General features: G+C 42.7%; 1 protein-coding gene across 1 annotated transcript; it reads right to left on the bottom strand.

The window, feature by feature from the left end:
• LOC109228379 (40S ribosomal protein S26-3-like) lies at positions 651 to 1,270 on the bottom strand. The gene has a single exon (XM_019393520.1). The coding sequence runs from the start codon at positions 1,181 to 1,183 to the stop codon at positions 803 to 805; it is 381 nt and encodes a 126-aa protein (XP_019249065.1). The 5' UTR covers positions 1,184 to 1,270; the 3' UTR covers positions 651 to 802.

The raw sequence follows: 9,565 nt of genomic DNA, 5'->3' as shown, positions 1-9,565 counted from the left end.
TTTAGTGTACACTGCCAGCGGCATCAGATTTATGCTGGCTCCCAAATCACACAACGCCTTTGCAAAGGCATAACTTCCAATTGTGCATGGAATAGTGAAGCTACCTGGATCGGACATCTTTTGAGCCATCGGTTTTGCCACCACTGCACTGCAGGTCTGTGTCAGAGTTACGGTGGATAGATCCTGAAAATCAAACTTTCGTGACATTAGATCTTTCATCATATTGGCATAACCAGGGATCTCCTCAAGGCATCCATCAGAGGAATATTCAACTGAATTTGACGTAGCATCTCCATGAACTTTTTGTATTGGTCTGCCTTCTTTTGTTTGACCAGTCTCTGAGGGAATGGTGCAGGTATCACCCTTTGTGCATTGCTTGTTGGCTTCTCTCTGTTAGGATTTTCTGGCACAAGAGGTGCCACCTGTTCTGCAACTTGCTCGTTCTCCTTTTCTTTGCCTTTTTCCTCCTGACTCTGCTCAACTACCACTTCAGTAAGTTCGGTTGGTTCTTCTACCTCTAATTGAACTGGAGTGGCTGGTGTAGTGTTCTTGCTGGCTTGTGCAATTTCCTGCTCTCTATCTAAATCTCTACCATTCCGGAGACTGACTGCCATCAGCTGATTCGGGTTTTGCTCCTTGGGGTTTTTTTTTAGGACGAACAACAGGCCTTTTTGCTTGAGATTTGCATACACAAATTTAATGATCATTCCAGTAAAACAAAATAGAGAAATCCACTTCAAAAACACATCTCAAATTAACTAAAACCCAAAAGCCTAACAGTAGTTGATCAAAATGTAGGCACTTAAGTACGAACTGCAGTAGGAGCTCCGGTAGGGCGTAGAGCTTGACCAGGCTTGGGAGCATCATCCCTTGGGCGCCTGAAGTGCTGTGGAGGCTTACGGACCTTCCTATCAGTAACATAGCGTACCCTAACAACTTTGGAGTGAATGGCACATGAGACACAATATTGCATCTTCAAGTACAGCTTAGGAAGAGTGTACAATTCAAAAGCACAAGCTTCCTGAACATCCCTCACTGCTGCTTGCTCAACAATGTTCCTCACAAGGAACCTCTTGATTGCTTTGTCCTTAGGGCAGCAGTTGCCGCAGTTAGAGCAGCGAATGAATTTAGTGTGGCCACGTCCATGCTTGTTACGACCTCCGTTTCTTCTCTTGAACGTCATTTTGGCCGGACGAGTTGTAGCAGCTGCTGAGCAGTGGATACGATGGAACTCTAATGGCGACCACTCTGCTTCTGTAGCTATCAGCTACTCTCCTTGGGGTTTATGTTTGTGTCTGCTGGTAAAGTTCCCGGAGGACGGTTGTTCAAAGCCATGGACAGCTGACCCAGCTGCGTTTCAATATTCTTTATGGTTGAATCATGCACTGCCAATTTTTCCTGCACTTTATTATTTGTCCCAATAAGTTGCTGAAGCATACCTCTGATTTCCACCATGTTGTTATCTTGCTGCTGAAGGGGTGGTTGATAAGCTAATTGCTGTTGATTTTGCTGTGGATAGCCCTGTGGTTTCTGATAAGGTACTGGCACTAATTGGTTTTGAGGGTGCATACCCCCAGGCTGCTGCATATTAGGCCTGTACTGCTGGTTTTGCTGCGGTCTCCACTGCTGTGCTCCTTGTCTCTGACCCCCATAGTTGTTGACATAATTCATATCTTCCCGTGCCCCTTGATTTTCACCTTCTCCCCTCCGTGAACACACATAGGACTGATTAATACACGGTGTACATAGTCCTACATTCGTTGTATCAACGATGTGCACCTGTTTTGTGCCCATCTCATCAATCTTCTTCGTCAATATGCTCATCTGAGTCATGAGTGTGGCCATATTCTCTGCATGTGAATTGTTTGGGTCAAGAGGAACTGAATGCACTATGGGTGCCAGTGTTGTGGCTCTAGTCATCCACCCCGAATTTTGTGACATCTTGTCAAGAAGGATTTTGCACTCGGTGAATGTCTTACTCAATAATACACCTCCAGCTGAAGCATCCGCATTTGCTTTTAAATGGTCAGCTAGCCCCATGTAGAATCTCTGGCCGAGCATCAGGTCTGGAATGCCATGGTGAGGACACTTCACTAGCATTCCTTTAAATCTTTCCCAAGTTTCTTGCAAAGACTCAGTCGGCTGCTGCTTAAACTGCAATATTTCATCAATCTGTCTTGCAGTCTTGTTTGGTGGATAGAACTTGTTCAGAAACTGCTTGACTAATCCTCCCAAGTGGCAATGGAATTGATAGAGAGCGAATTTAACCAAGTCTGAGCTTCCCCGGTCACAGAGAATGGGAACAGTAGCAGCTTGATAGCTTTTGGGGTCACATTTGGCTGCCTTTGGGTCACACAAATTGACAGAAAATTTTTCAGGTGCTGCTGAGGGTCTTCAATGTGTGATCCGGAGAACAATCCTTTATTCTGCAGTAGATGCAGCATGTTGTTGGTTATCTGGAAGGTCTCCGCTTGAATTGCGGGCACAACTATGGCAATGGCCAAGTTATCAGCTGTGGACTGTGCCCAGTCATAAAGTGCAGCTTCGGGCACAAGAGGTGCCACTACTCTTACGTTGGGGTTTGCCGGCAGATCCCCAACGTTTCCAATGATGTTTTCTGTGTCACCCATGTCAAATTCGAGCTGTTGTGATTGTTGTGATTGTTGGAGCCTCTTGTTGGCACGGTTTAATGCCCTAAATGTTTTCTCGGGGTCAGAAAGTCCTTCTAGCAGTTCTCCAGTCCTCGAGGAACTTCTAGGCATACACCTGATTTTCACAAGAGTTCAAACGTTAGAATTTCAATGAACAGATTGGGTATAGAGAAAACTGACTACACTAAGAATTTTTGTACTTCTTTCAATTGTAATTGATAACATCGTTAATTCCCCGGCAACGACGCCAAAATTTGATAACGCCAAACTATGCCTTATAAAAAGACACACGGACGTTGCAAATATAATCTGAGTAATTCTGCCCAGAGTCGACCACAGGGAATTAACCTATCAATTACTCTTGTCGGACTTACTAACTTCACAGAATCAATTTCCCCAAACTTTGTGATTAATAATTGATGGTATTTCTAACTACTAAAACTGAAAATAATTAAGTCCTGAACGCTCGGTTCATCAAATCCATGAAAGTTGCTGGGGCATTTGTCAATCTGAATGACATCACCAAGAACTCATAATGCCCGTACCGAGTGCGGAAAGCTGTCTTAGGGACATCGGATGCCCTAATCCTCAACTGATGGTAGCCCGATCTCAAGTCGATCTTAGAAAACACTTGGGCACCCTGAAGCTGGTCAAACAAATCATCAATCCTCGGCAATGGGTACTTATTCTTGATTGTGACCTTGTTCAATTGTCGGTAATCTATACATATCCTCATCGATCCGTCCTTCTTCTTAACAAACAACATCGGTGCACCCCAAGGCGAGACACTAGGCCTAATAAAGCCCTTATCAAGCAAGTCTTGCAACTGCTCCTTCAATTCTTTCAACTCAGGCGAGGCCATACGATACGGCGGAATAGAAATAGGCTGAGTGCCCGGAGCCAAATCAATGCAGCAGTCAATATCCCTATCGGGTGGCATGCCCGGTAGGTCTGAAAGAAATACCTCAGGAAACTAATGAACAACAGACACAGAATCCATAGAAGGAACCTCAGCACTAGAATCACGAACATACGCCAAATAGGCCAAACATCCCTTGTCAACCATATGCCGTGCCTTCATATATGAGATAACCCTACGGGTAGAATGACCAAGAGTCCCTCTCCACTCTAAACGAGGTAAACCCAGTAAGGCTAAGGTCACAGTCTTGGCATGACAGTCCAAGATAGCGTGGTAAGGTGATAACCAGTCCATCCCCAATATAACATCAAAATCAACCATATCCAAAAGTAACAAATCTACTCGAGTCTCAAGACCCCCAATCACAACTATACAGGAACAATGGACACGATCTACCACAATAGAATCACCCACCGGTGTAGACGCATATACCGGAGCACTCAAAGAATCACTAGGCATGACCAGATACGATGCAAAATAAGATGACACATAGGAGTATGTAGATCCTGGATCAAATAAAACCGAAGCATCTCTACTACAAACCAGAACAGTACCTGTGATAACTGCATTGGAGACCCTAGCCTTAGGCCTGGCTGGAAGAGCATAACATCGGGGCTGGGACCTACCACTCTAAACTACATCTCTGGGACGGCCTCCTGCTGGATGGCCTCAACCTCTAGCGGCGCGACCTCCACCTCTAACACCTCTACCTCCACCTCTAGCACCTCTATCTCCACCTCTAGCTGGCTGAGCGGGCGGTGGAACACTTGGTGCCTGAACCATGGCACGGGAACCCTGATGCTGAGAGCTGCTCGATGCTCGAGGGCGAAATCTAGCAATATGTCTCGTGTCGCCACAAGTATAACAAGCCCTCGGCTACTGAGACTGCTGACCCTGACGGCCTGAATAACCACCCTGAAAACTCTGGAGCGGCAGTGCACCAATAGGAACTGGTGGTGCACTATAGGGCAACCGATCGGAATACTGCATATGAGAACCACGGCCACTTGGAGCACCGTGAGAAGCCTGAAGTGCTGAATGAAATGGCCTGGAAGAATGGCCCCTACTAAAAGAATCTCTGCCTCCAGATGAGGCACCAATAAACCTGTCCGAATGACGAGGCCTCTTGTTAGATCCCTGACCACTCCCCTGTGATAGAACCATCTCCACTCTCCTGGCCACATTGGCCGCATCCTGAAAAGAAATCTCGCTCCCCGTCTCCTTAGCCATCTGCAATCGAATAGGATGAACGAGTCCCTCAATGAACCTCCTCACTCTCTCTCCCTCAGTGGGAAGTATAAGAAGAGCATGACGGGAAATCTGGTCTCGTACTGAGTGACGGTCATAGAACCCTACTAGAGACACTCAAACTGCCTCCGATAGTTCTCCCTCTGAGTGATAGGAAGAACTTCTCCAGAAATAGCTGAGAAAACTGATCCCAAGTCAAAGCCGGTGACCCAGCTGGTCTAGCCAAACAATAATCTCTCCACCAAGTCTTGGCGGATCCAGACAAACGAAAAGCAGCAAAGTCGACCCCATTGGTCTTCACTATCCCCATGTTCCGTAGAACCTCATGACAGCTGTCCGAATAATGCTGGGGATCCTCGGAAGATGTAACACCAAAAGTAGTAGTGAAGAGCTTGGTAAAACCTATCCAACCTCCACAAAGCCTCCGTAAACGTAGCTGATCCATCATTGTTCTGTGCTGCTGCTCGGTTGAAGAAGCGGTACGTGACCTCGCTATTCGCGAAAGGACAAGAGTAGAGGTTTCAATTTAGCAGTGAGAGAACAAAATCGCACGATAGAGAAGAATAGAAGTGAAATTGTTCCTAACTCTATAGCCTCTGGGGGATAAATACAGACGTCTCCATACCGATCCCTCAGACTCTACTAAGCTTGTCCGTGAGTTGTGAGACCTAAGCAACCTAGAGCTCTGATACCAACTTGTCACGACCCGAATTTCCCACCCTCGGGAGCCGTGATGGCGCCTACTAGTGAAAGCTAGGCAAGCCAATTATTCTAATTATTTAACCCTTTTCATTTTTTAATCCCTTAACAATTGTGAATAAACATTACATAAACAACAGAAACAATAAAGCGGAAGAATGAAATGTAACAATTTAATAATAATAATACCGATACCAATCCATAAACATAAGCTACCCAGAACTGGCGTCACAATGTCACAGACTGTCTAAGTATACTACAAATAGGGGTCCGAAAGATAAATACACGTTGTTTCTGAAGTACATAAAAGAAACAGTATGGAAAGATAGAAGAAGACGCCAAGGCCTGCAGACGCCTGCAGGACTACCTCGGGTCTCCGCCACTGGACTGAAGGCAGCAACCTCACTGTGGTCCAAAAGCTACAGCACCGGGATCTGCACAGTGTAGTATCAGCACGACTAACCCCATGTGTTGGTAAGTGCCTAGCCTAACCTCAGCGAAGTAGTGACGAGGCTAGGGCCAGACTACCAAATAAACCTGTGCAGTTAAATCATACACAGCGGAAAAGTAAAGGCAGAAATTTACAGGTAAAGATAGGAGGGCGAAAAACATGTTGCGGGGAATATCAAGTAACAAGACAAAACCAATAGATAAATGTAAAGAACACCATAATTCAATTATCAGCAAGAATCAGGAAATCAAAGACAAGTGCACGGCATCACCCTTCGTGCTTTTACTCTCGTCCTCACCATAAGAATCAATATAAATGTAAATGTGCACAGCATCACCCTTCGTGCTTTATCACTCTTCCTCACCATATGAATCAATATAATCGGATACTTTTTGGTTTGGTTTGGTTTTGGTTTTGGTTTTGAATTTTAAAAACCGATCAAATTTGGTTTGGTTATGGTTTTAATCCGAAAAAAATCGAAAAAACAGAACCAAACTGACTATAGGAGTAGCTATTCCAAATTTATTATTACACCTCTATATATGTATATTTTTATGCAAAGTTTCAAAAAATTTATAGTAAATGTTAATAGTTTGCACTTCTTTACCTTTACATTCTAATTTGATTGGTATTTTTCTTTTGTTAAGTAAAAGAATTCATTTCGTGTTAAAAATAATATATTTTTAATTGAGTCCTTAAATTATTCATCACTATTTAATTCAATTATCATCAATATATCTTGGTAAATAATAGATTTCTCAAAGGGCAATTGATTTGATAGTGTTACGTTGAAATTGTGGTCGCCGGAATATGTGTTTGGTAGTATATGTCTTATATTTAAGAAAAAGCCGACAAATAACCGAAAAAACCAAAAAACCGACAAAACCCGACATAAACCGAATGGAGAAAAACCGACTTAAAATTGATTTGGTTTGGTTCTAATATTTGAAAAACCGACTTACTTGGTTTGGTTTCTTTTTAGGGAAAAACCGATCCAAACCGAACCATGAACACCCCTAATCACTCATATCATGGCACGACATTTTACATCGTGCGGCACGACATCACCCTTCGTGCTTTTACCTCACAATATCGGCACGGCATCACCCTTCGTGCATTAACACTCTCAAACTCCCGCACGGCATCACCCTTCGTGCTTTACACTCTTCCTCACCCAAGCAACAATCACAAAGCAATTTGGGCAAGGAAATCAATAATATCACAATACAATCCCGGCAAGGGAACAAAAGCATATCAATAATATCCCGGCAAAGGGAAACAATATCGTGAGTAATAGCATCCTGGTAAGGGAGATAATATCAAAAGCAATAACATCCCGGCAAGGGAGACAATATCATAAACCTCTTCTCTTTTCCACAATTACTTCACAACTCAATTATCAACTTGAGCCAACGCTCTACAATGTTCAATTACCATTAATGCTATCACAAGCCTTGTTCAACAATAGGAACCATCATATAAAACATGAACAATACGAAATAGAGTCACATTAACCATATTATAAGACTCACAATATCATAAACCTCTTCTCTTTTCCACAATTACTTCACAAATCAACTCTCAACTTGAGCCAACGCTCTACAATGTTCAATTACCAATAATGCTTTCACAAGCCTTGTTCAACAATAGAAATCATCATATAAACATGAACAATACGAAACAGAGTCAAAACGATCATAGTATAAGACTCACGGGCATGCTTGACCCCGACGTATAGATACTCGTCACCACACCTATACGTCGTACTCAACAATTAACACTTAGAAAATAAGACATGACTCCTAATCCCTCAAGCTAAGGTTAGACCAAACACTTACCTCAATGCCACGAACGCAATTCAAGCCTCAACTACCGCTTTACCTCATGTTTCCACCACCAATTCGCTTGTATCTAGCCACAATTTACTTAACGATATCAATAAATGCTAATGAATCAATTCTAGTGCATGAAAATAGGTTTTCTAAAGATTTTCCCAAAAAGTCAAAAAATCGACCCCAGGCCCACATGGTCAAAACCCGAGGTTTGAACAAAACCCGACTACCAATTCACCCACGAACCCAAATATATAATTTGTTTTGAAATTGGACCTCAAATCGAGGTCCAAATCCTCAAAATTTGAAAATCCTAAGTTCTACCCAAAACACCCAATTTTCCCCATGAAAACCCTTAATTTTGAGTTGAAATCATGTGAAAAGATGTTCTGGATTGAAGAAAACGAGTTAGAAATGACTTACAATTAATTTGGAGAAGAACTTTTCTTTAGAAAATCGCCCAAGAGAGTTTAGGTTTTGAGAAGGTTTGAAAAATGAAAAATTTTCGGCTAAGTTATGATTTACACAGGCGCAGCTATCGCATTTGCGATGATATGTTCGCAAATACGAACTGGCAATTGCGGCCAAGGCTTCGGAATTGCGAAGTAAGGCCTGCCCTGTCAACCTCGCAAATGCGAATAACCGTTCGCAAATGCAAACATTGTTGGAGTCGCAAATGCGACTGGAGCTTCGCGAATGCGAAGGTCACCCCCCCCCCCCCCCCCCCACCCCCAGTCATCGCAAATGCAATGGTTAGTCGCAAATGCGAGCTTGCAATTACGAGCCAAAGCCTGCAGACCTGCAACACACAGCAGTTTTCCTAAGTCAAATTTCACTCCGTGGCTTATCCAAAACTCACCCGAGCCCTCGGGCCTCCAAACCAAACATGCACGCAAGTCCAAAAACATCATACGGACTTGCTCATGCGATCAAATCATCAAAATAACATCAACATCTATGAATTAAACCTCAAATTAATGAAATCACTCAAGAACATCAAAATTACTATTTTTCTCAACTGTAGGTCCGTTTTATACCAAACCAATTCCGATTTTTATCAAATTTTACAGATTTAACTTAATTATTATTTCAAACTTGTACCGGACTTCGGAACCAAGATACGGGCCTGATACCATCAAGAAAATGCATCAATTCACTTCTAAAAACCTTTATATTTTCCAGAAAATAATTTTCTTTAAAAATTCATTTCTCTGGCTTGGGACCTCGGAATTCGATTCCGGGCATACGCCCAAGTTTCATATTTTACTACGGACCCTACGAGACCGTCGAATCACAGGTCCGGGTCCGTTTACCAAGAATGTTGACCAGGGTCAACTTTATTCAATTTTAAAAGCCAATTTCCATATTTTACTTAGTTTTTACATAAAAACTTTCCGGAAACGCGCCCGGACTGCACGCGCAAATCGAGGTAAGAAAAAGGGAGGCTACTAAGGCCTCGAAACACAGAATTTATTTGTAAATCAAGTGATGACCTTTTGGGTCATCGCAAAAAGTATTAAGTATCTTCCTACTTTTGTTTGTAATAGCCTTGCCACTTTAGGCAACAATAATGCCTTCAGGGGTTATGTATTGACTATGTAACCTTTTGTTTAGTAATATAATCTCCGGTTTACCTTTCAAAAATAAAACATTGTAACCATACTGCTTCAAAATATTGTCAAGTTAAACAAATGGTCTCGTCATACTAACTTGAATCAGAATATAAAACACTCTGATACACAAAAAAAGAAAAAACTTAAAGCTT

Source organism: Nicotiana attenuata, chromosome 6, assembly GCF_001879085.1.
Source record: "Nicotiana attenuata strain UT chromosome 6, NIATTr2, whole genome shotgun sequence".
In the NCBI taxonomy this organism is placed as follows: Eukaryota; Viridiplantae; Streptophyta; class Magnoliopsida; order Solanales; family Solanaceae; genus Nicotiana; species Nicotiana attenuata.
This window is presented reverse-complemented; position numbering and strand designations above follow the sequence as displayed.